Consider the following 25,878-nt stretch of genomic DNA (forward strand, 5'->3'; position numbering starts at 1 on the left):
ACCTATTTCTTCGCCTATTTCTATTCAAGTTAATTTACAATAAATTATTGATTGTTAAAGCAAAAGGGAAGTGCACGGGTTATCTTAAAAATTTGTTTAATCGATTGCAAGTGTTACTTTATGAAAATATATTTATAAATACATATTGTTTAATCAATTACAAGTATTACTTTATGAATATATATTTTTATTTTAACGTATTTCGCAAGAATTTTTAGCATCCATTTTCTCGCTTCTGATGTTATTAAAAAGAGAGAGATAATGCGAGGGGCCAGGACCTTTAAAAGAAAGTATAGCACCAACGTGTTAGTAAGCATGTCTCGAATATTCCATTCGGTGTTTAGCAATGATATCTAGCAACCTGATGTATCTCCGCTTCTTATCGAATAATTATTTTAAAATAACAGGAAGATTTCTCTCTCACGTTACGTGAGAATGGAATTCAAACTAATGAGTTTTTAAACGCGAGACAAGAGAAACAATATCCGGAGTAACGAGGAAATTTCAGGTTGCACCTAGACTGAAATTTGGATCTCGTTTCGTTCGCCCTTCGCTTCCTCCGGCTAATCCGGAGATGATGTCAGTCATTACAGTGTTCTAAGAATCAACCCGGAAATTCAAAACCGCTTTTTCTTCTGCCTATTATATTATACTTTCGCGCTATTATATTATAGTCGTATGCATCTTCGTGGACATCGTATAATTCACTTGAGATTATCGATGTGATCAAAGTTAAAATTTTAAATACACAGTTTCAAGAAAGATCCTGCTGCATGTTTTAAAGAAGTTCAAGTAATTCTTACTTCTCCTTACTTTTCTTCTCGCGATAAATCTATAATTTAGGGGAAAGAAAGAATTCTTAAACCTGAAATCACTTCCAAGTTTCACCCCCAAGGCTAAGTCTCTTTAACCCCGAATATGAGAAATAAACTTAAGACAGTCTATTGTATAAGCGTCGATTTCGCTGGAATTCGTGCGCGCTCGTCCTCCGGCTTCGGATACGATCGCTGAAGAACGGACGACCTTCTCCGAGGCCTCGTACAGGCTTCCTACATGGAACAAAAAAGGTACCCCTTAGGTCATGGAACCTTCGATGGATATAGGCTATAGGTTTCTCTGTATGCCTTCACCCGGCTGGTCCTCATTGTTCGCTGCGCGACGGCACGGAAACTCGTTCTCGAAACGAAACTGGTATGCTCACTTCGACATGTGAGCTCACACAGGTTGATAAAAAAATTCATCGTTGTAAGATTCGGGAACAGTCGCTACGTGTTGGATCGATACATTAAATTTGCTGCCTACTTTCTCTGGCTGGTTTCATTTGAAACCAGAATTTGTCAAGTGATTAAAACTTATCATGTCATACATTTAATCGCAAATTAATTTTTCCGCTTTTCGAATAATTATTTTAAAATGACAGATGGATGACGGTATTAATAATCTTTACAATGAATTACTTATAGTGATATCAATTACTTGCAACAGATCTCTTTACAATCTCTTCCATTGAAGGATTCCAGAACGGAAGTTCTCGCCAAAGTTATGATGCAGGGAGCTGTTGCGAACGATTGATTTTGGTACACGTACCTTACATTTTATGAGGATGATACCAGTCGATATCGAGGCGAGCAACATACTCGTGGGTGAGGTCGACTTCCTCGACCATACTCTGCCCGCTTTCATCCGATTGGCTGGAATAATGGGCGATTTGACGGAGGTGGCCGTGCCAACAAGATTTATTTTCGTCCTGCTGGGACTTATGGTAAAAAAAGAACGTGGTTACACGACATCGTGGAAACGGAGATAAACGCGAAAAACGCCAGCTGAAATGGTCTACTTGCATTTCTACCGTCTAAGGATGTTCAGTGCTCCGTGAGAAAAGTAGTGCTATACCGAAAGGAATGCGAGGAATTTACTTAATAACAACTTCCCTCCTGTGTATATATACGGCAAGGCAAAACGGAGAAATCTATGCTCGCTTTCCGATATTGTATATCCCCGCGTTTGCACACTTTACTCGATGCACGCGTTTCCGTTTAATTGCCATGCGCGCACGAAGCGAGAGAAATACTAAAATGTACGAATATTGCATTTTAATTAAGTAAATTTATAAAAAAAACCATTTCCGCACTTTCATATACATTTTTTTTATAACTTCGTAAAATCTACGCAATCATTCTCAGAGCGAATTTTCGTATCGATACATTCGCACAAGATTCGACGGATTTTCATGTTAATACATAAGATTCGCAAATAAATGCGCGGTATCATCTTTCAGATATCAACATACTTTCTTTAAAAGTGGATAAAGATAAGCGTTCTATCGTTATCTCTTGGCGTATTACGCCCAGACCATTGATTATGCGAACATAATTATTATGATTGGACGTTTGGCTCAACACTCGATGAACGTGTGCCGTATTTGAAATCGATGGCGACCGTCCTTCGTGGCGTGCACTAAATTTCTGTTTACGCACATTACGTACGTATGTCACGTATCGATGACTCAATCGCCTATATTGGAAACGTTAACGGGTGTACGTGTCCCGAGACGCGTCTTTGGCGGAACGTTAATTCTGCTTTTACTGCCGAAGATGAAGATATGACGGCCTTCTTTGTGACTTGGTTCGCACGTATTTACGAGAATAAATCATCTTGTCGAAATGTGTATCAGTGCTTTTGATGCTTGTATTAACAGTTAGTTGAAACTGGTCTCAAGCGAGATATTCAGATTTAAGATTAGAATCGGATGTGAATTCTTCAATGGATTCGCGATTGCAATCGCAACAATGTCGCATCCCTCATAACACAAGATCTTGAAGGGATATCTTGGGAACTTGTGTGGACATTTAGAAGTCCTCGGAATATTTTTAGGATATTCTGAGGACTTATGCGGACATTTAGCAATCCTCTGAATGTCTTTGGGACATCTTTTAAATCTTGTGCTGTGTGGGATATATCATGTGGTTCAGCTGAAAAACTGCAGATCTAACTCTGAATCCAGATCTGCACATCTCACGTGAGATAAATTTCAAATAAACGACTACTGATACGAATCTTGGACATCGAATCGCGATTTAGGACATCAGAAAGACCACACGCACATTCAGCTGCGTACATATTACGCTATTGCGTGAGACAATGCACTGTGCAGTGGTGCGATGCACCAAGGTCGCGGCTACATACGAATGTAAGTGGCAGGTATTCTTCGAGTGGTGCTTCTCTCATTCGTACGAGCAGCACCTACACGAATACCGCGCATGTACTCACGCGAGTACAGTCGCACGCAAAGAAGCGTTAAGGGCAAAGGCCTTGCCGCGGTGTGTTCTTTTTGCGGAATTCGCGGCGAATCGAATTCGCGGTGCGAACGAAACGATATCCTTGACAGCACTATGCATCGCGCATATTTGTTTTATTCGCGAGGTAATGAGATTGGAGGAATGTATCGAAACACGACTCGATGTGTTACAAAAACAAATTAATAAAACACGTCCGCTACACGCGCGATTTTATTTTCCGTGTTATTTATATATATACTTTCGCACACCTGACGGTAATGTAAAAGTTTCTAGGTGCGCTGTATCTTTTCAAATTTCAAATTCAATTTACGAGACAGTGTTCCATCATCAACGTGCTGTAAGCGTAAATTGTCAAAGTTCTCCCGCAATCCTCGGGCTAAACTGCTGACAGCATTTGTGAAATTTGAGCTAATAGAATGCGTTGTTTCAGGCACGTTTAAATTCGCCGTGCTGTTTTCGAGATATCATATATTGCGCTTAAAATGACACGTTATTTCGAGTGCTTCCTTTCTGAGAATTTATTAGCCACTTTAAATCTACATATATTCTGGGATATCTTACAAAATAATATTTGCCATATCTAAAAAATAAAACTTTTTTAAATATCGAAATGATTGATCCATATAATGAATGTGTTATGCAACAAAATATGTAATTCATTCTGTAATTTAACTGTTTTAGTTGTTATATTGGAAATATGTTATTAAAGTGTAACGTATGTAAGAGTACTCTGAAACGAAAACGTAGAGTGCAATTTTGAGCGTGTGCTAAATGATTCCGTGAATAAAACTGTTACGCATTCGGAACGGAGTCAAGACCAGTTTATCGTGCGTTTTTTACTTACTGGTTCACTTACGATTTCCTTCGAAGGATGATTAAAACCGGATCGAGTGAAGACCAGTTCAGGCAACGTCCTTGTACCGTAGAGATGCTCTGACCGAGAATTTAGTTTTTATGTCGACCCATATTCAGCATACAGTCCCCTGTGTTGAAACAATAAGCTTTCAGCCTCAATGCTGATTCGAGAATTACAAGAATTATAAGAATGCTTCCTCTATTTTATATTTTACTTATCTTCTTCCACGACGGGAACAAATTTTTAAATAAAAACAGTGAAAATTTGCGAATTAATAATCTATTTCGATTTTTTAAATTTCATTCGTGCGTAATATATTTAAAGATTTATGCAAATGTCATTATGTAATAGAAAAGTTCAACAAATTAATGAAAAACAATGAAATTACTTGTTATTGTCAAATTAGTTCTCTTACACTCGGAAAAAATTGTGCTGTAATTAAAACGAAAAACTCACGACAATGTGTGCTTTGTAATCGAAATCGTATTATTTGATGCTCCGTATGTTTCTAGACATTTGGTCGAACCTCGTAAATATTACATTTAGAACATCTTCTACACCCTAACGTATGTCTGGTGATATAACGTAGCCTACCAGAGAAGTTGGCACCCAACTGACCCGTATACTAAACAAAGAAGGCACATGCCAAGGTTTGCCCCAAAGCGCAGGTGGTAGCTTCCTGAGCGAGAAATATATTCAGCAGCTTGATTTCTCTTTTCGGCTGTACTGCACGAAGAACGGGCAGGAAGGAAGAAGCAAATAAATTATGAGCAGCTGTAAACCGAGGCAGCGTATCTGCTGTAAGATGCCCTTTTAATGTTTCATATGACTTTTCTCTCGTTTCAATCGACCAATAGCTACGTGAAATTCTGTGCAAGTGGTTTATCTCTGCTTATCAAATTCCAATAAGGACGTCACGCTCAATTATGTGACATATGTATAGCTGGAAGAGAAAAGAACATTTAAGGATTTTTTTCTTATATATATCGTATTATTTTTATTTAAGCATTTTGCCCCATATCATTTCAGTCATATTACAATATATTACAAGCAACGTAGTTACCTGTTTGATGTTGTACGCAGTATATAACTTTTATTTTTATATGACTAATATCTCTAGACTTTAATGCGTTATATTAATGTATGAAATCGCAAAACCAACAATCATTCAACAAACTACAGACTGGAGCTTAGAAACGTATATTCGATCGTTTTACACTCTGTCCGGTGAAATTAATCTTCTCGTGACTTAACGACGGCGAATAACAATTCGTAGTATTCATTCACGATGCTCGTCAAGTTGGTAAAATATGATATTTCTTTCTTTTTTTCTTGAAGATATGTATTTTACATTTCGCAAGCGGCATCCTCATCAGAAATGACACAATAGCATTCAACTTATGGCATCTGTGATATGCGTAAAGAAATGTGTATATATATATATATATATATATATATATATATATATATATATATATATATATATATATATGTATATATGTATATGTGCTGCGCTTTTAATTCGTTTAGAATATAAAAGTTATCCGCTCGAGATAACTGATTGTGTGTGTGTTGTGTGTGTATGTATATATGCGTATGTGTATACGTATGTTTGCAGACCGGTTACTTAATAACAGAACCACGGTGAGCAGCTCGCATTTCAATAATATCGCGATCAAGTATTTTCTAGACAACTTTATTACATATCAGAATACAGCCTACAAGTTTGTTAGTTAGGTACTTATCCATATACTCTTAGATATAGTAACATTCGGCAGGCTTAAATATAATAGACATTGCCGTTTTTAAATTCATTTAGAAAATATGAAAAATCACGTAACTGGGTAAAAAATAAACTTGAAAGATGTAATGCGCGTCGTTCTGTTTTATCATCGATTATAAAAGGTTCCGTGTTCATTGATGTAAACTCCAAGAGCGCCGGGTACAGAAGGGTCAGGTATGGATATACTTTTGTCTATTTCCCATTATGTGTCGTCTAGAGTCGCAAACATGTACATTGTGTAAGTTACATCGAGGAAGAGTCCGTGGCAGTGAACAGAATGGGTATGTAAATATAAGCTACGACCTATATAGATTATGTGATTTGATACATTGCTTTTGCATGCATTGTTAATGATATTTTTCCTTCCGTGTATCCTTTATACTCATTATATCTTTTTTTCTTTTAATCTGTTCGTATAGTTTAGCTAGTAAGCATAACAATTGATTTCTCATTACGATTAGTTTCATGATATGACGTGTCAATATGTAGTAAAGTTACTCTCAGGGGACCACCGTAAGCCAAACCATAATCGTCTTATTCGATATAATTCAGCTATACAACGACGTATATCAAAACTTATAAAATACCCAAAACCACCAGTGGGACGGGTCCCCTGACCCTGCATTTGCGCGGTAGATATACCATGTACTTGTCTCTGATATGCGTTAGAGCCAGACTTGTTATTGGTCGATGATTATGATTAATGTTCTTCACAACGTGTATCAGATATCGAGTGTAACGCCGTCGAATTTAGTCGACTTGCCAGCGTTGCTTACAACGCTCATCAACATCGCTTGTTAATGACATTGATTATTATAGACGCCATCGCGGTCGTTATTTAAAAGCAGGTGGTGGTGCTCGTTGTCCATTCGTCTTCGATGTGTCCTCAGTCATGACCGTCACCAATTCGCCTACAGCTTTCCCTAAATCGCCTGAAATCAAGAGAAAAGGGCTTTACCACTCTCGCCTATCTTCTCTCCGCTACTCCTGGACTCCAGATTATCCGTTCTGTTAAAATCCGTGCTGTTAATCCATAACTTTATACTGTATTACACAATCGAGACATGTACTTATTCGAACGTGCATAGATAAGAGGGTAAAAGCGTGGGACAAGTCAAAAAGAGGGACACGACCATACACGATAAAGATATAGATTCCAGCGTTAATTTTAACGCGTAATTGACGACGCGTCGTCGATGATGATGTTGGTCAATAAAACATTTCGACGTATTTCAGAAGCACCTAGAGAGAAGCATAGTGGTCTCACCTTACATCCATCCTGTAGCGTGAAAAACAGGAAAGCAATGTTATTTCGTTATTTCAAGCAGAAGTGACACGTGCATTACGGAGGTAGGGCATGAGAATCGATTATGCTACATAATTGACACACGTTCAAATTCACGTATAGATTTGAGAACGAACCTGCCATGTGCAAGAGATTGCCCACATTGTGGGCGACACTGTGAGAATGCGGTGGCGGTGGTGGCCTCTCTAAACTGCTGACTCTGCCTTCGTTTGAGCCCCCACCACCTATGTCCATATACCCAACAGCGATAAGCTTATCTAATTGTTCAGTGCATTTAATTAAATATGTATTATGTACGTATACGTATATACGGTAGGGACCCTCCTCGTAATTCGCAGGTGAGAAATAATTTATGTGACAACACTCCGCGATTTTACCGATTTATCAAATTCCATTTGCTGTATCTCGAGGATAATGAAGTTATATATGTTAGGAATGAATTTATAAACGCGCGAGGAAATTTATTCAAAATAAACAATTCTAATAAATCCATTCAATTAAAGTCTTACCGAGTCCCCGCTGTATTAATATGCAGTTAGTGTAGCACCACCAGAAAGGCGTTACATCCGGTTTTTGTAAGTTATAATGAATATGTATGACAGTCATTATATAGTCTGATTGAATGCATTATTAGCACCAAATTAAAGAACCCCACTGTATAATCCAAGATATGTCGCTCATTTATTCCTCGCAATTAAGATTCAGATATGATCAATATACCTGGAGAATCATGATAATGGCCGTTCATCTTCGCCGGAGAATCGGTCGCCAATTGTGATGCCGTTACACTTCGAGTTTGCAAAGTTCCAGTCTTCGATGGAGAAGACGCGTTTGGCTGAAAGAACATTTCAGACATAATCAGCTTGACCTATCTCATAAGTTATTTTGCAATTGCTACAGAATCAAGAGTATCAGGATAAAATAAAGATATTCGCATCCTCTACTTAACGCACCTCATCTAGAAGTTGTCTGAGTCTTTGCAGCTGTGCCTCCAATTGGCGATTATGGTCCTCGAGTAATTGCATACGCGCCTCTAATCTCCCCTTGTGCTGTCTCAGCAGCTTAGCTTCCGCGATCATATCACAGTCGGGCTGCCTAGTGCTATGACCGTCCTCCGGCGTCGAGCCTGGTGTCTGCTTGGAGCGCAATCTCTCGTATTCCGCTTGCAGCGTCGCATTTTCCTCCTCGAGTTCTCGTATCATCGCCTCAAGCTCTTCTCTCTGCTCTGCATCGATCGCGGCCATGACCTGGACAGGACTTCTCGGGACGTTAACGTTATCGCCGCCGTTCAGGCTTTGACAGTAGTGAGCTATCAGCTGGTGCTCGTCGTCGCTGTCCGGCGTGGAGTTGCTTCTTGTACGCGACAGTTCAACCTCGGCGAGTCGAGAGGCGTACATCTCCAGACGCGAGTGCATGTCCTGACTGAGCGAGCTGTGTTGGGGCGAAGGCGCGGGGCTCTCCAGCGCGTCTCCCTCCAGGACAGTTTGCACGGGCAAATAGCCAACTCGGGGGTGTTTCTTGAAGTATCGTTTGGACTTGAATTTGTTGCGCAATGCTCGCGTGAAGTCGCGCACGTCCTCACCAGACGTAGTCTGCAAAGCGCGGCAAGTATTATTTAATATATATACCGAACGTCCTCTTTCGAATGACACTTAACGGGAGAGCCAGTAAATAAATGCCTTACCGCCGTGCAGTACTCTTGCATCGGATGAGTCAGCTTATGATTCTTCGCCTTACGTCCCGAGAAGAAACAATTTTGACACATGTCAAAGTTGAAACATTTCAAGCAGCGGTATCTGCGAGTGAGATTATTTTCACGTCAGTACGCTCCGACAGTAATTGCATCATCAATTCATTCGCCGTATAAATAAATGTCAAAGTCATGTGGCTCACCTGAACCCAATGATAGGATATTCCTTGCATATGTTGCACTTGGCTTGATGTTTTGCGGTCTCCGCTGCGGATAGTCTATGCAGCACGGGCAACCATACCATGCTCTGCGGCTCCTGCTGCAGCCAGCTTAAAAAGTGCACCGCCTCTATCTCGTTCTTATCCTTTCCTGCTTTCTCGAAGCAGCTGCGCACGCTGGGCTCGATGTTCGATCCTCCGAATGCCGCGACTTCACCCAATTGTCTCGGCACTTGTATGCAGTCGTGCAATAGTAGCCCCAGCTTGCGCTGATCCACCAACCTATTGGGATCCGCGATCAGACGGAAAAGATCTGGAAATAACGCAAAACTATCATTAAGTATACGTACAAAATATATTACAGACTATTAGCAGGTAGGATCTTTTCACATGTTACTCACATCTATACTTTTCCTCCAAATGCCCCTTGCACAGCAAGACTAGCCCGACTTTGAACGAAAGCACTCGGATTTGGCCGGTTCGTTGGCTGAAAATATCAAAGTTGTACAAGTATCGTTAAATAGATAGTAACGATCATTGTCTTTATTATGGAATATATTTGAGAGACAAGCCCAATAACAATAGATATGATTTCAGTCGATAGCTAATACGATTTAAAGAAACAGAAATCTAATGTATATCGAGTCAGTCAGAAAACTCAGTTTGATTTTCAATAGATATCTCCTACGTTAAAGAGTGTATGAATGCTAACATAACGTTGACGAAGAATCAGAGATTGATGAATAATCCGTTTTCGTTTTTGAATATTGCATTGAAATTGCGAAAAAAACTGAAAATGTCTAATAAAATGAAATTAACACAAAAAGCGAACCGAACTTTTTGACTGAGCCGATAGATTTGATAAAGAAAATAAATAAACGTGCATTGAGACGGGTTCAAGGAGCAAACGGGTTATACTGCAAGTTTGCTTCTCGTAAGAGATGTATTCGCTTAGCGTACCTATCGTATACATTGAGCAGCCAATTGATAGCCAGGTCAATGCATAGCGGCACGGACACCTGTGCCGGGTTGTCCGCTGCGATTCCTTCGTATAGCGATGTTAGTACTGTTACCATGTCGGGGATGTCGATCAGTTTGTCATTCTGTGCCCGGAGCCCGTGTGAATCAAACTGTGCCAACGCTGTGGCGAGGCTCAACATGTCCACTAAAACGACGAAATAAATAAATAAATATATGTACAATTATGCGCTGAAAACTGTAATTTCGGGACGTTACATTAATGCATTATGTACGTAGCGTATCGTAGATGCGCGTGATTAATCGAGAAAATTGTGACAGTTAATGAACGCTCGATGCTGACTAATCAGCGATAAAGGTATGATTGATCACCAAGAGCGCGCCGATACTCACGGCAGAGTCGCTTTTGTACGGTGCGCAGCTTCATGGCGGTTCGGTACGCGGAAAAGCGAACTTCGTTTAGATCCGCGAGAGAAGACATCAGCTCTATCATCTTTGGATGATCCCAATGCGTAGTCTCCAAATGATGGCTGCAAGAAGTCGATTGTAGTCAAAGGTTGTTCAATTGACTGTACAAAAATGAATTACGCGAGACAAAAGAATTATATAAACGTTGATTCTATTCTAGATTTTAAATAAAACGCGTTTTTAGCAATAAGGTCGAAAAAAATTATACACGAATGTCATGTATATCCGAGTGAGCAAATCCGAATTAAGTTAGTATTATTTTTGGAAATAGATTCGGTAGTGTTAATTTAAGAGAGCTTTCGCTCTTCTTCTGAGTAACCGTGCCGCGGCGGTTTGGGAAATTTGAGGCGACTATGCAAGGAGGATCGATTACTTGATATAGTAAGGCACTTTGGCGGGTGTGAGGGCTCTCTCCCATGGTGGTTCTACGCTGCTCGCGAGGAAAGCCTGACTACCCGGAGTGCTGCCATCCTTCCCGAATCCGCTTAGCAACTTGTAACGCTCGTCAACTGCGACTTGCAGCACCTTCCACCTGCGAAAACACAAGAAAAAGTTAGCGTCTCGCATTCAAAGCTCCAATTCCCAACTTGTCGTGATACTGGGAATACTCCGCACACAAACAAAATAGCTTTTCGAGGTGAAAAGAGAAACGCACTCCGTACGTCTCGAAACTTTAGACGCTCGTAAAAAGGATATCTCATGCTGATATTTTCGCGATCGTGTTCTTATCGTTTCTCTACTTTCTCAGTGGAAGGATCATACATGGAAGTATCATTTGAGAGATCCGGATTGCTCCGCGAGAGTCTGTCATTAAAATTAAGTACACCGCGGTCTCGAGACACGCCTTATATACGACCGCATTTTTTCGTGCGCGAGAGAGGGTGAATGAGTACGAGTTTTATTCGGGAGCGCGAGGTTAAGACCGCGTGATAAATTTTTACGCGGCCGTCAAACCATACCTGGTGTTCAGATCTTCGAGTTTCGCTAGTAAAGCGTGAGAAACGATGACGCTGCTCGACGCGAAGATGCTCGCCTGGTCGTTCGCGTCCTCGATGTTCCTCTGGATAGGTACCAGTCGCTCGCCGAATTTCTGCAACTGCTCGAGTAATTCCGTCGCCTCGTTGGCGTCGCTTGGATTCTGCCAACCGCTCTGAATCGCCTCGGCGCCGGCCATCCGCGAGGAGAGATCCTCGAGGGACTTTTGGAAGACACATATTTTCTGAAATCAGAAACAGAAAAAGCCATATTAATTGGTGCCGCATTGCTTTTAACGTCGAGAGCACGTTGGGCGTTATTATTCGCGAGGATCTCCTCCGAGGTGAGAGTCTCTCTGGTGGTCTTTTCCTCTGAGAATCGTTAGTCAGCACACAGATCGTCGTTTGTTAAAATATATCTTTTATTTTTAGCCGCTATGTGTGCATGTCATCATGAGGAAACCGCTTGGAGGAAATGCGCCGGAAACTTAAGCGGTGACGCTCGCAAAGGTTGAGACGAGAGACTCAAGAGAGAAAGAGAGAGAGGGAGGGAGAGAAAGAGAGAGAGGGAGGGAGAGAAAGAAAGAGAGAGCATCGTTTGCCAGAGTAAAAAATTCGTCTCCCGTGTAAGGATTACACGGTAAACGATATTAATCCGCCGGGGGTTAACGAACCCGCGGAACATTCCCGGCAAAGTTGCGCGATGGGCGCAAGAAAAGCGCGTGCATAACTATGTATATTTGATCAATTAATACGGATAGTTGAAGAGCGCGGCGTTTATTCGCGGCCGCGGCCAGGCAATTTAATGCTCCCCTTCCCGAATGCTGCTGCGGTTTTTATGGCGGTTTTAATTATTAACAAAACGTTTCTTGCGCTCGTCGAAACATTTCACCCGCCGCGCATCTAACAGCTGAGTATTCCGTTTGACGCGAGTGCTCGTATCCAGCGCGACAAAACGGCAAATGCGGTAACGTCAATTAAAAACGTTTATTTTTACGCGACGTAAATTCGGATTATCCATTCGGTGCAATACTATCTGATGTGGTGTATGTGCGTTTTACGGCGTGCAGGTGCGCCAAATGTTCGGCTTGTTTTTGTTGCAGTAATTACGGCCAAAAGTGCCCCGCGCGGGAAGAGAAATTTCGCGCGAGCGATGCTGCTCGCAAACGACGACGGACGGGCAAGTCGTGAAAGAATGCAATTGTGCATGCGGAATTTTACGTGCGAACCGTGTTCGTCACATGTCGTTATTTAGATTCTGCCCGCAGTCAGTTCAGAAAATCCTCTTGGCGATATAATCGACTCTCGATCATTGTAATGAAATTGCAGCTATTTCAACTTCATTTTCTGCTTGAAAGAGACTTTTCGCGAAGATGAAATTCGTACACACTACGCCGAAATAGCTTTTAATATTTTTCGATTAATTCTAGTGGGAAAAATGTTAAAGCTATTTCGACGAAGTGTGTACAGGAGAAAAAAGAAGATAACAGACAAATAGTCGAAGTTGCGAGAACGAATAATTCTCTCATTTATTAGCGACGTTTTATTTTCTTCGTTTTTTTCCTCTTTTCTTTTGTGTTTCTATTTCCATTCCAATGTTTACGTTTTTCATTTCAAGCTATTATGAGCTTTCCAAGGCGTTAATATATTTGTACTGTCTTCCTTTAATAGTATATCAGTTTATATTGTTTCTTTGCTTTATTGAACACTTTTTTAGTTACTCGTAATTATAATTGCTTAATTAATATTATTGTTGTATGTTTTTTAAACACTTGAGAGAGGAAGTTATCCAAGAGCGCATAATAAACGATGCTCTCTTTCTCTCTCCTGACACTCGCAATGAGAAAGAGAAGGAGAACGGAGAAGTACGAAGACAATCGCTTAGTACAAATGGCAAATGCTCTCCCGGCCCTTTCAACTTTCATCCTCGGACAGGGCGCGGTAACTGGCGTCACGATAAAATCCTCCGGGCATTTATCAGTCGGCGATACGACACAGAGGGTGGCGGCGAGTGCGGGAAGGATGGTGGAGGAAGAGAAGGAAGAGGAGGAGAAGAAGGAGGAAGAGGAGAAGGAGGACGACGACGATGGTCGGTCTCACGACGACATTTGCATTCCAAATAAACGCCGTCGACGAACGCTAAATCGCTCTAATTAGTCGTCTCTCTATGGAAGTGCTTTAAGCGTCCCTTGTTCCGAGAGCGGGATAAGGAAAAAGGCGGACGGCGCAAAAGCGGAGCGAGAATGAACGGGAAGAACAGGGAAAAGAGAGAAGTCGGGATCCTACTTGCACCCGCGAGAAAGTGGAACGATCGGCCCGATGAAAACGCCAACTCCGGAAAAAGCCGAGTTGCGCCTTTGTTCTTAACAATTTAAAGATAGGAAAAGATAGATGGATAGATAAAAAGAGGGAGGAGAAGCGAAAAGAATTATGAGCGTGTGAAAAATTATTAAGGATAAAGCGTTGCTTTGTAATTGAACGTCCAAAATCGTTTTGAAAAGAAGCATTAGCTTCTTTTCGAAATCATGCATTGCATTGTGTATACGTGTGTGTGTGTGTTCGGTTATTACAAAAATTTAAATTAGCTTCAGAAAGGATTGATGTTGATTTTTAAACGAACGATACTAAATCCATTCATGTAAGCATCCCTTTGTTACACAAGTATCAGTCTAGTGTACACGTGAGATATCCTCTTACTATTTTAAATTAAAAGAAGAAAGAAAATAATTATCATAACTATACATGCGCTTCTCGGAGGTCAAAATGTATTGCGATTCATCGCGCGCGGTTTTATTGTACATATATATTATATGATAAATGTGTGTGTTATGAATATTGCATCATCCGTGACGCGAATTGTGTCCAGCGTCCAATAAAGCATCCCTAATAATATTCATCGCGAATGCTAATGAGGAATTATTGTGTTCAATGAAAATGTAATTATTCAGAACACTAAAACGCACAGTCGTAAAATACTCGTCCTCGCATTGCCCTTGCCTCTCTCTCTCTCTCTTTCTCTCTTTCTCATCCCCGCGCGAAATCGTGTGAAAAAGTGGCCATAACGAGCGGTGATCACGTTGGCGAACCAGATTTATTTCAACGCACGCACGCACGCACGCACGCATGCATGCAGGCAGTTCGCATTCCGGTTACGTAAAAAGCACGAGAGTAAGACAGTAATTTGATTGTACAATGAGATCCCCGCGCGCGTAAGCGCGCAAAGACGGAGCAAAACGTGTAGTGCGTGTAACAAACCGGTATGTATAGCACGCTCAGTGTAACACCTCGTCTATGACTGGGGCGAGGGGTTTAAAAGGAGCAATCTTGCACGAAAGCAAAAAGCAATACTTGGAAAATTGTGTAATTGCGTAGATTTATCAGATTATATCATGTAATAAGGAGTATATATCGAGTGTCCCCGCGAGAAGTTGCAGAGGTTGGAAAACAAAATTCTAAAGTGACGTTCGCAGGGAAGAGTGCAATAGTATTTTTAACAATTGAACAAATTTTGCGCTCGCGTTTCGATAATAGCGTGTTTGGCCCTTTATTGCACAAATGAATGGGGAAGTTTATAATTCGTGAAATTTTTTTAAAATTCACGCAGTTCCGACGCATGGGAGCTGTTCTGCGCTTCACTACACTTCCCGCCGCGTACAAGCAATAATCGAACGAGGCCATTTATATATGTCGTAAAAAACGCAGCAGAGAGAAGAGTCGGTCTTTCACGCGGTGCGAGTTCCTCAAGACGGTTGCAATAACTCGCTCGGCAAAGTACCAGGGAAAATGCGCACTGATACATCGGCGAGTGTGACGCATACACAGCCGCTACTGCCATAAATAAAATTACGGTGAATAAGAAAAATATGAAGAACGAGAGAGCGGCGGCGTTGGGTGCTCCGGAAACAGAACGCCGTGGCAACTTAATTCCAGGCATGCTCTAATAAGAATCATGAAATTACATCCACCGATTGATTTCGCAAAACCGTGTTTCGGCAAAACCGGTTGCTCTCCGAGGGGAAAAAGGGAATGAGTACGACGTAAGATGTAAAAATCAAGGCGCAATCAATATTTTATATCGGTGCGAATTTATTTTCCGACCTCGCCTCGGTTTCAGAACATATAAGTAAAATAACACACACACACACACACACACATATATTAGAGAGTGTTATCCATAAGATAATTAAATATCTTCAAGACTTCAACTTTTATTAGCTTCTATTTGCATAATTTTTACTATGTTCATAATTACTTTTACTTATTATAATTTTCATTATAGTATAAATTTATTCCCAGGGAGTATTAAAATTGTATTATAATTTTTATTATAATATTTTCTCCGTGTATATTTCTTACTTTCTAATATGTTTCTTCGTTTATTGCCTCGTATGCAAACAGCTCATTTCGAGGCAGAGATGTTGCTCTCAAAACGTCGAGGGCTCTCGTCGAAACGGCGTCAAGCGACTCCGCCGCTCGGACGTTATTTCGTGACTTTCGTTAAAGGCACTCTCTGCTTGATTCCGGCGATAAATCGTGCCGGAAGGACTATCCTGACGCGTCGAGAGTGACACGGACGAGTGACGGATCGTGCACCTGGACGTAAAATAATTGGCGGGTCCGTCGATATACGGGTGGTTCGCTCGTAGACTTTCGTATGCGAAATTCGCTGGGGCGGGAAGGCCGAGGCCGAAATAATTTCTCGCCGCGGCGTCTGCAGTGTCATTCATTATGTAGCCAAGCGGGCAATTAAAGTTAACTCGGCCGTGCCGGCGTCGCGTCCCTGCTCCCTCTTTCCCTCTTCCTCTCTCACCCGTTCTCTTCGCGGCTCCTTCCGTCGTGTGTCCTGGCGAAGAACTTCTTCGTGGAATTTACTAAGCTAATTGTCTGGCGCCGTCCGATATTCTCCTGACTGTATGCACCATTCGTGGACCATTTGGCAATTAGCTGTTTGACTTGCAATTCGCGTTGCGAGAGAGAAACCTCGTTCTTTCGTCCTTTCTTCTTTTTCCCTGCTGTGTTTTTGCTCAATTGATTTTGATCTATGCTCGTTTGGCATGGCGCCAAATTAAGTGGTGCATACTTTTAATTATCGTTTCGCTCTCGATGCATATTATTCATCCGCGTGCTTCGCGTTCTCTTTCGTGTTCTGATTTTCTACTTGTAATCTGTGTAGAGGTAACTACTTCGGAAATGTAAAATTAAAACAAGCTTATCTAGTTTGTCTCTTCTTTATGTCATTGATATTGGCGCTTGATAGTAATATCAAATTGATTGAAGCAACTTGATATTTTCAGTAATTAAATGAGGAAATGATGTGGCGTCATTTTGCCGAATTTTGATATCATCGACGAAATCATTCGTCGAGGACAAATGGCATATAAGAAGTGGGGAAACTTAGGTAGATGAAGATGGATATTCGATCAGCATCTTGAAGTGAGCGGTTTTATGGAGTAGCTTTAACACAAGACGGTTTTCTTGGAATCATTCTACCTGGGAGGATGCTTTTATTCGCCGAACAAAGGCGGTGTTCCATGATGAATCGATCCAGGTGCAGGTAAACGAATCTTGGTCCTTGAAAGATCGCAACATCTCCGAATATCCGCGGTAAATCATCGCTCAGGCGTGTTATAACTCGTCTTTCGATTAGTTCACTGCAGAAAAATCGAGAGATTTCTACTAAACTCACGTTATTTGTCTCTTTTTCTCGTTATATTCGGTACATCGCAGTCAGAAACGTCGAACTGTTGGCGATTTTTGAGAAGACGTCGAACAGACGTTATCGGATCACGTCCGCTCTTTAAACGTCTGCGTCGATGTCTCTATTATTGTCTTCCCTTGAAGTCACGTAGCGTTATTTAAACCCGAGCGCGAGAGCGCGTCGTGCACGACGGGATACGGAAGAACAAGCGGTAACACACACAACTCATGTGCAGAGAGAAGTTGCCTTGGGCCCGAGGAAGTTACAGAGTACGCTAAGAGACTTAGCTGCGCGATATTGGAACACCGATGGATCTTATAAGCAGCTTACACGCCGCTTCTATCACAGCTTAACATGTAAGTTTCCCGTCCAGCCTATCGTGAAGATTATAACAAGGCAAACGACCGTTACGGAAGTATGATACACTCGGCGAGGGTATCCTGTATAACCGTCATCGTGCAAACCTCAGGCGCGATTTAATCCGCGTAATGCCGAGCTATTTCCCGAGCAGAGCTATCAAGGACGAGTAAGTTAACTTGTGACTGGGCTACGAAAAATCGCATTTCCTCGATAGTATAAATTCTTCCAAGCGCCATCGTTGTTCCATGCGAGAATACCTCGTTGTACCTTATAGATACCGTTATTTCACGATTCTTTCTTTTCTCGCATCTTCTTAGTTAGACAACAGAATTTTCGTGTCGATAATTGGCTGGGCGTCAGGTCGCCCCCAAATTGCCTTGAATTGTCGCTAAACGGACCCCGAAATTAACACTCGACAACGAGCTAAGTGGCGAGATAATCTGCACTCCTTGCACGCGTGTCCTCGTGGGGAAACAAGCAACGGGACGGGAAGGAGGTGGGCGCGACGGTCTACCGAATTCTCTCATAAATATTCAGATTTTCCGCGGTGTTTTCTGTTATTTATCGCATCGTGTCGAGACACGCGCGCCCGCACCGCGGACAAAGAGGAGGTCGCCGGTCGAGGTGACTAAGCGGCAATATTGTGGCGCCTCGTCGTTGGCAATACGCCATGTGCATCTATTATAAGTCCGGGCTCGCAGCCGCAGACCGTGTACCCTAGACCTTAACCTCGGCTTCTCCCTGCGATCCCGTAGCCGCCTTGGTTACGGCGCTTCTGCCCGGAGCAAACGAGTCGCAATCGATGCGCGCCGTTGCGACTAGAATCTGCAAATTGCGCTCGCCTGTGAGCTTATCCGCTCTTATTAATCGTTAATCAGTTATTTCATGACCTCCTCACGCGATTTTCTTCATCACAGTTCATTACAGTGTCCCACGCCTTTGTTCGAAACGAGAGGAGAATGTTGGATTTTTTATATTTCTTTTTTTTTACTCTAGAACTCTAAACATCAAAAGATTAGGTAAACCCTAAATATGAGTAAACTTTACATAGTGCATTTTTACTTGCTCATAACTTCCAGGAAATGATCGAGATTCAATTTTTTTCTTCAATCATATGGACAACATTGAAGATTATAAAAATCTGTTAATGTTTTTGCGATTCAATGAAATTGAAGGAAGTTATAATGAAGGAAACAAAACACATATTTTTAAGAACGTTGGTCTGGCAAAATTTTATCCAGGGTTCTAGGATTAATTCTTGATGATCTTTTTATCCAGATAAGAGGTAATATTTGATATACTTGCAAGATAAAAATGACCATCTCGTTAACTTCGACAGTACGATATCGAAGGCTATAAAAATCGGCCATGTGAAATGACTTGGAGATAAGTAAAAATGAAGTTTTCACTTCCCGTATTTCGTAACAAAGTGGCACTTATGGCGGTCAAGAAAGGTTTACTTTGTCAAGCGAAAAGGCGTTTCTGATGTTTCCACTGTTGAGAATCAGCTATTGCACGTCGATCGATTCGCGAAACAGATGAAGATAGAGTGCGTTTTAAACGACCGTCGTGAACACTTGACACGCGTGTTACGAATCTTAAGATAACTATGGACGACCATTACTTCCGCGCGGAATATTCGCGATGCTCGCGAAGATGGAATTAGCCCGCAGGCTAACAAACGTGTCAGAAATATGTGAGACACGTGTCATTCGAGCGATGCGGGTAGTCCGCGCGAACGTATTTTAAGAACGTATCTCGAGAGACAATTTAGATGCCGTTCATTTGCCCCATAAAAACGGGAATTGTGTAGATAGAAACTATAAAAATTACAATTCATCTATTGAGAAAAAAAGAAAAGAATTACAGACGAATAATATCTTAATTAATAAACAAAAGCTTTTTTCCAAAATGTTTAATTACATATGATACATATAAGATTCTTCATTTTTAATTGACGCAACTTCGTCTCGGAATATTCGTTAGGCGCAGTCTTCAGAAGAAAATATTTGTAATTATAATCACTTAGAGAAATAATTATACTATAAATTGTCAAGAAAACCATTTTTAATATAAATATTTTAATTTAATTTTTTTTCTATCATAGCTTAATTTAATTTATTTTAATCCTACTGTAATGTTAGTGAAAACAGCTTTATATGCACATATCACTGCTACTATTTTCCTGTTAGAACAACCAAGAAATATAGCTAAGAATAATTATAACTTTAGTTGGATCAATCATTTTTTTCTCTCAGTGTTTAATTAAGGAACGATCGAACGTCGCGCGATCGTGAGACGAGAATGTTAAACTCCATCAGAGAACGGGACGATCCTCTCCGAGAAAATCGCGACGCGAGCGCGTGTATCTTGAAGGTATCGTATCACAGTTAACCGTATAAAGGAGCTTCGACAACGGACGTTCGTGTAAGACCGCCTCTTAATGTAAAGACCACGTATACAAAGTAAAGAAACGGCATCTTGCATGACGACCGAAATTAGATACTCACACCGGTGGAATGCTATTATGTGGGTAAACTCAAGAAGGCCGATATCTCTCGAATATCCATCGAGGCAAGATTTTGTTCTCCGGGCGATAATGTTCCGCACTGAAAGGTTTTCCACCCTGACTCTCCCCCGACCGTTGTCTCCCCTTCTTCCCCCGCGATATCGATCCCGCTATGATTGGCGCTCATTGTATGTGGAAGTTTTCAGCACTATCTCGCAATTTCCGTTACTTGTTCTGCCGTCGTATCTGAATCGCAACCGGAGGTATTTCTCCGAGGAGAAGGATTCTCTCCCCCGCCGCAGAAATACATTTCGCGGGGATATGTCTTTCGATATGGCAGTATTTCGCGCGAGAATGAGCGGCGGGAACATATCTCGCACGCGGGCGACAAAGATGCCCGTTGAAAACCACGATGCATTCCCACGAAGTGTAACTACTTTCGTCGATAGGCGTGAAGAAGACAATTCCGAAGATCCCGTCTTAAAGGAGATTTTTAAAGAACAAGTAGCGATCCGTTGACACGTCCCGCAATTGTTAATTTGATTTTATATGTCATGTTATATATCCATATTGATGTGTAATCCACGTTGCATTATTGTTTATAATATGTACTCATGTACTACTTACAAGAGTATTAATAATGTATCGTTTTTAAATTAAAATATCAAACAATCGGAAATTTCAGAATTAACCAATTAAAACATTTTTTTATAATTAAAATAATAACTAATAATAATAATAATTACTTAATAATAATTAAAATTATTTTTTATAATAAAATAATTATTAAAATAACTGTCGATAGTTAAAATGAATGAATCGTCATATATATATATATATATATATATATATATATATATATATATATAATTACAAATAATTTCACTGATTAATAAAATTAATTATTAATCAATCTGACGTGATTAATTGTATACTCATTAATATTTATAATAATATTAATAATTGCATCGATCGATGAAATTATTCGTGATTACGATATATGACGATTGATTGATTTTGATTATTGATTTGCTGATTACTTTAGTTGAAAAAAGTTTCAGTCGATTAACTACCATTGACATGGAGCATATTAACCGACGACTCCTCCATCAAATTTGGAAAACGATTCGCGCGCAATCCCAGATACGAAACTCTCCCGTCGTGTGACCACCGTCTATCCCCGACGACGATCGCTCTAGCTCGTCATATTCTCCTATTCCAAGTCTGGTCGTCAACTTCTTATCTAGAATCAGTCGTTCCGTTTTCCTCGCAGGGCCGTACTACTTACAATCGGCACGAGGGTGAAACGCGTTGCACGGGAATTGGATTAGCAGTTGGAGAAACGCTAAGAGCAATTTCCGCGATAGTATCTGCACATGAGGAGAGTCGCGCGGGTGTCTGATAACGACATCACTCGCAAGGGTTGAGGCGCAAACGCAACGGGCGGCTTGATCTACCGATCTACCGGCTGGCAGTGGCGATGCCTCCTAATTTGCATTTCGGATCGTATCGAGAACTATCATTACGTTGTCATAATTTCACGGCAAGTTTCATCGATGGACGAGCGCGATGTCAGTCCGGTGATCGGCTCTGTGATCTCGTCGTCATCATCCAGACGCGGAGTTCTATCACCCAGACTTGTGGTCATCATGGAGCAGTGTCTGAGCGAAATCAAATTAATAGCCGCAGAAACGGTAATAGAAATTTCGACGATAGTATCTGCGTGTTATACGAGCGGGTGTGGCGTGCACAACAATGCGCCTTGTTAGAAACAGTGGACGCTGATGTACGCGCGTCTATATGCGACCTACAGGCTCGTTTATAACTGGTTTACGGTAATCGTTGTTGTTAAGTGTTGCGGCGCTTTATCTCTGCCCGATGTCCCACCTAAGCCGCGATACAATAATTGCGACGTGATATAATAATCCGCCTAAAGGTTCTGCGCGATTGATTATACGAATACCGGAGTGTCGCGTCGGTTATTATATCTTCTTACTTTAGGAATCTCGTAAGCAAAATCGTCGGATGTACTAGTGAAGTAATTTGCGAGGTATGTAGAGAGAGTTTGGCAATTTATAATAAATTTTGATTATGCGCATGGAAAAAGATCTGGTTAGATCGAGTTCTCATTGAATTCGAGTTGAACAATCGCGAGTTCCGGTTAATCAGAAATCTCGTTCGATTAACGAGAATCTTGTTAATTTGAACAGAATTCTAGTTCGTTCATATTTCATTACATATCTAGTTAATTCGACCTAACTCCCTTTTTCGTGTGACAGAAGAAATTCTAAGGAAATTATCTAGGTAAGAATATTTTTTTACAATTGAAGATTAGTTAGGAGGATTATGAAGTGTTCTTAGTAATTAGGAATAATTAGGATTACTTCTTAATTCAGACTTTTCTCATGTATCTGCTTCTTACGTAATTATCGAGCTTTACCTAACGTCTTATCGAATGTCAGTCATCTGCTCGTAGCGCGATCATATATACCGGGCCTATAGAATACCAATCTATACACAGGCGGTATGTAACATGGAAATTGAATTAGTTGCCGTTGGCGAGAGCAATTTCCCTGATAGTATCTATATACGGTAGGTCAAAGGAAAATGATAAACTCCACAATGGGTTGCGCAACAATGAAAGTGTATGGTATACGTTGATCGTAACTATTCGGGACATACGCACTCCGCAGCCGCATTAGATTCCAGTGTCTTTCGAGATGGAAACTACGCAGCTGTGGCGGCGATGATAGCCTGTGAAGCGGACTTGGAATAAAGAAACGAGGAAGTGAATTAACGAGGCATGAATTAAATGCATTCAATATTAATTAACGACACGTTACAGCCTTCCGGATTTCTAGTTTTCGTTGTACCTAGGTGCATCAATATATTATGATCTTCCGCGACGATCCACGAGCTAATCTCCCCTTGAAATAAAGACGACGTGGATCCGGGAAGCCCAATCGGGAATCTGCAGAAATCCACTCGCGGCGGCGGGATGCACGCGAAATTCTGGAAATCCCGGGGTCACGGTGAGAGACGTGGAAAATTGCGAGCGTACAGTACGGCAGCGCAAGTGAAAAGAGAGACCGGGAGCCGTCGTGCTGTCGTTAGACGTCTATCGCGCACTTTATCCGTAGCCAACACAACAGCGTTCGCTGGCGGGCCGAGCCGGGGGTAGGACAGTGCTCGCGAGCTACACGGGAATTGGATTAGCAGACGGAGAAACGGTAAGAGCAATTTCCGCGATAGTATCTGCAAACGTGCCAGAGAGGCAGAGAGGCAGAGAGAGAGAGAGAGAGAGAGAGAGAGAGAGAGAGAGAGGGAGAGAGAGATAGAGCGGGCACGAGACACTGATATGCTCTGTACTAGGTTGTCCCGCAACAAGCGAGGCGCCCTGGTGTTAATTACGCACAATTGTCTGCGAGATCAGTGGCTTCTGCCAACCAACGAGCCAGTCAACCAACCAACCAACCAACCAATCGACCAACCGACCGACCGACTGAACGACCAACTGTCTCTGCCATGGCCTGACGCGACGTATTACTTGCCACGGTTTATAACGAGATACGTTGCTATACGGTAACAATCATTATCGCGCTCGTGTTAACGCGCCATCGTGATTATAGAACGACAGAACGAACGCGTCTGTTTAGTCTCGAGGCTGGCGGCTCATGTTCAAGCTTGCGAACACCCACAACGCGTATCCGTAATGACGCTCACCGATGGTGGGTGGATTCGTGAAGACTCGAACTCTGTTTATTACGGACTTCGAGTTTTCCATGGACTGTCTTCCTTCTCACTGTTCTTCCTCTTCTCTTTCACACCTATTTACTTAGCCTTAGATCTATTTCGGCAAGTCTCTCGTTCCGCGAGCGAAAACCGTTCCACTCTGCAGGTTGGAAACGGAGTGTGACAGAAGAGGAAAAATGATTCGAAGCGAGTCTGTTCTTAAATAAGCACGCGGCAGCGTGATCCCCATTTGGAAATCTCCAAGAGACGGTCGATTTATCACTGTTATGTTTTATGCGTCAAACAGACTGCCTGGCGAGAGATATGGACCGAGCCATACGTATATCCGCCTATTGTTCCCATCGACATATGAATATCGCGACGGAGTAATCTACGAGGGGAAGGTCCTAATCATCGACATATGAATGCCTGGATGGAATATTTTACGAGAGGAAGGTCTAATTAGCGATAAGGGGAAAGTTGGAGCATTCCGAGTAGTTCTATTGTGGCTTCGTCGAGTATAGGTTCGGCTTTATATCAGCTTCATTCTGAAACTGGCATGTTCGGAACAAGCTGAAATAGCGTCTTTGAAAGGTCTCACTATATCCATGTGTTGTAAGATGTAAGACCCAGATGAAGCAAGTAGCTATTTGTTTTGCTCGAGACACTGTTGGGCATTAGTCGATGAAAATTTCCTTTGACTAAAATAATCGACATATAAATAATCAAAATTAATCTCTTATTATATATAAAATCACACATAACTTCGTAGGCTGATGGAATTAATTATTAATCAAGTTTTAAAATGTAAATGCTAGTTTGTACGAGGCAAATAATGATGAATCGAGCTGAATGACTTAAAAGTGTTGTCCTATTTTCCTCTTACTGGGAGTAATAATACCTCTTTACTTTAATTGACAGAACATGTTACGTCTATATATTCTTAACTTTTTCATTGTTTCACGATACGTCATTGTCAGATGATTATCATCGTTGATGATATTTGAAAGACACGACGAAACAAATCTCGGTCGTGCAAACGGAGGTCGATGATTAGCCGGAATACGAGTACACGACAATGTACAGTTTCCAGGTTTTTACGGGCGAGAACTAATCTCAGCGGCTAAAAAGATTTAGACGGTCGTCACTAGTTCCGCTAGTGCGTTGACACAATTACGTTGTGCAATGTGCGTGGTTAATTATGCCGTTAGCCAGCTTTCGCACGCACGAATAGAGACCGCGTAGAACGCTATAATGACGGCACGCATAGTCGCCAAGAGACAAAAGATTTAAGTAATTGTAGCGCTGGTGTTAACACGCGGCATTATGATTACGTAACGGCAGATTGCGGCCGGTCATGACCGCGACGGCACGACGAGACGCAATGAAACGCAAACATTACACGCGACACTTCACGGATCACTAGCGGCACATAACGTCATGTTAATGCAGCACATGTGGCCGTACGATTTCATATGTTTCGCGACCTTTCCGATGGGTCCCGTTTCGTAATTCACACTAATTGAGTTATTATCACGCCCGTTTTAACGTCCGTCGCGACTGCAGCGCGATGGATCGTGGCCGCTTGCTTAACCTTTAGGTCATGTATTCGTGTCGAATACCATATATATGTGGGTGTGTGTACATGCGTGCACACGAGAGAAAGAGAAAACACTAGTTTATTAGGATCAAATTCTTTCAGAGCACAGTACAAAATATCAATACAGACATTTGCCACACAGAAGAAAAACAGGAAGATAACCCAGCAAATGTTACATTTAATATACCTGTTAGTTGTAATTTCCTATTTAACAATGTAACTGTTACATAACATGTAGTAGGAAATTACAACTAATAAGTATGTTATATGTAACATTGTATTTGCTACGAAATAATCGTATATATAAAAAGAGAAATAAAAATACAACGAGAAAAATAAAAATAACAACACGCGAAAGATAAAAGAGAGCAGAGAGAGAGAGAGAGAGAGAGCAGAGAGAGAGAGAG

The 25,878-nt window shown here is 41.5% G+C and overlaps 1 protein-coding gene across 20 annotated transcripts in view; it reads right to left on the reverse strand.

The window, feature by feature from the left end:
• Positions 1 to 5,137: 5,137 nt before the first annotated feature.
• LOC116843001 (dystrophin, isoforms A/C/F/G/H-like) overlaps positions 5,138 to 25,878 on the reverse strand; it is a 557,622-nt gene continuing 536,881 nt past the window's right edge. For 14 of the 20 annotated variants that reach the window (XM_032812942.1, XM_032812944.1, XM_032812923.1 and 11 more), the window contains 11 exons: positions 11,558 to 11,817; positions 10,972 to 11,130; positions 10,524 to 10,660; positions 10,113 to 10,317; positions 9,554 to 9,639; positions 9,138 to 9,465; positions 8,929 to 9,040; positions 8,198 to 8,836; positions 7,965 to 8,079; positions 7,361 to 7,501; positions 5,138 to 6,870 (listed from right to left, as the gene is read on the reverse strand). In XM_032812942.1, coding sequence (XP_032668833.1) covers positions 6,773 to 6,870; positions 7,361 to 7,501; positions 7,965 to 8,079; positions 8,198 to 8,836; positions 8,929 to 9,040; positions 9,138 to 9,465; positions 9,554 to 9,639; positions 10,113 to 10,317; positions 10,524 to 10,660; positions 10,972 to 11,130; positions 11,558 to 11,817 — 2,280 coding nt within the window. In that variant the 3' untranslated portion in view covers positions 5,138 to 6,772. Of the gene's footprint in view, positions 6,871 to 7,205; positions 7,218 to 7,360; positions 7,502 to 7,964; positions 8,080 to 8,197; positions 8,837 to 8,928; positions 9,041 to 9,137; positions 9,466 to 9,553; positions 9,640 to 10,112; positions 10,318 to 10,523; positions 10,661 to 10,971; positions 11,131 to 11,557; positions 11,818 to 25,878 lie in introns of all 20 variants that reach the window. The other 6 variants (XM_032812940.1, XM_032812939.1, XM_032812937.1 and 3 more) reach the window with 6 other exon arrangements.

This window comes from Odontomachus brunneus, unplaced genomic scaffold (genome assembly GCF_010583005.1).
Source record: "Odontomachus brunneus isolate Ranch 3 - 2012 unplaced genomic scaffold, Obru_v1 Obru_scaffold_029, whole genome shotgun sequence".
Taxonomy (NCBI): Eukaryota; Metazoa; Arthropoda; class Insecta; order Hymenoptera; family Formicidae; genus Odontomachus; species Odontomachus brunneus.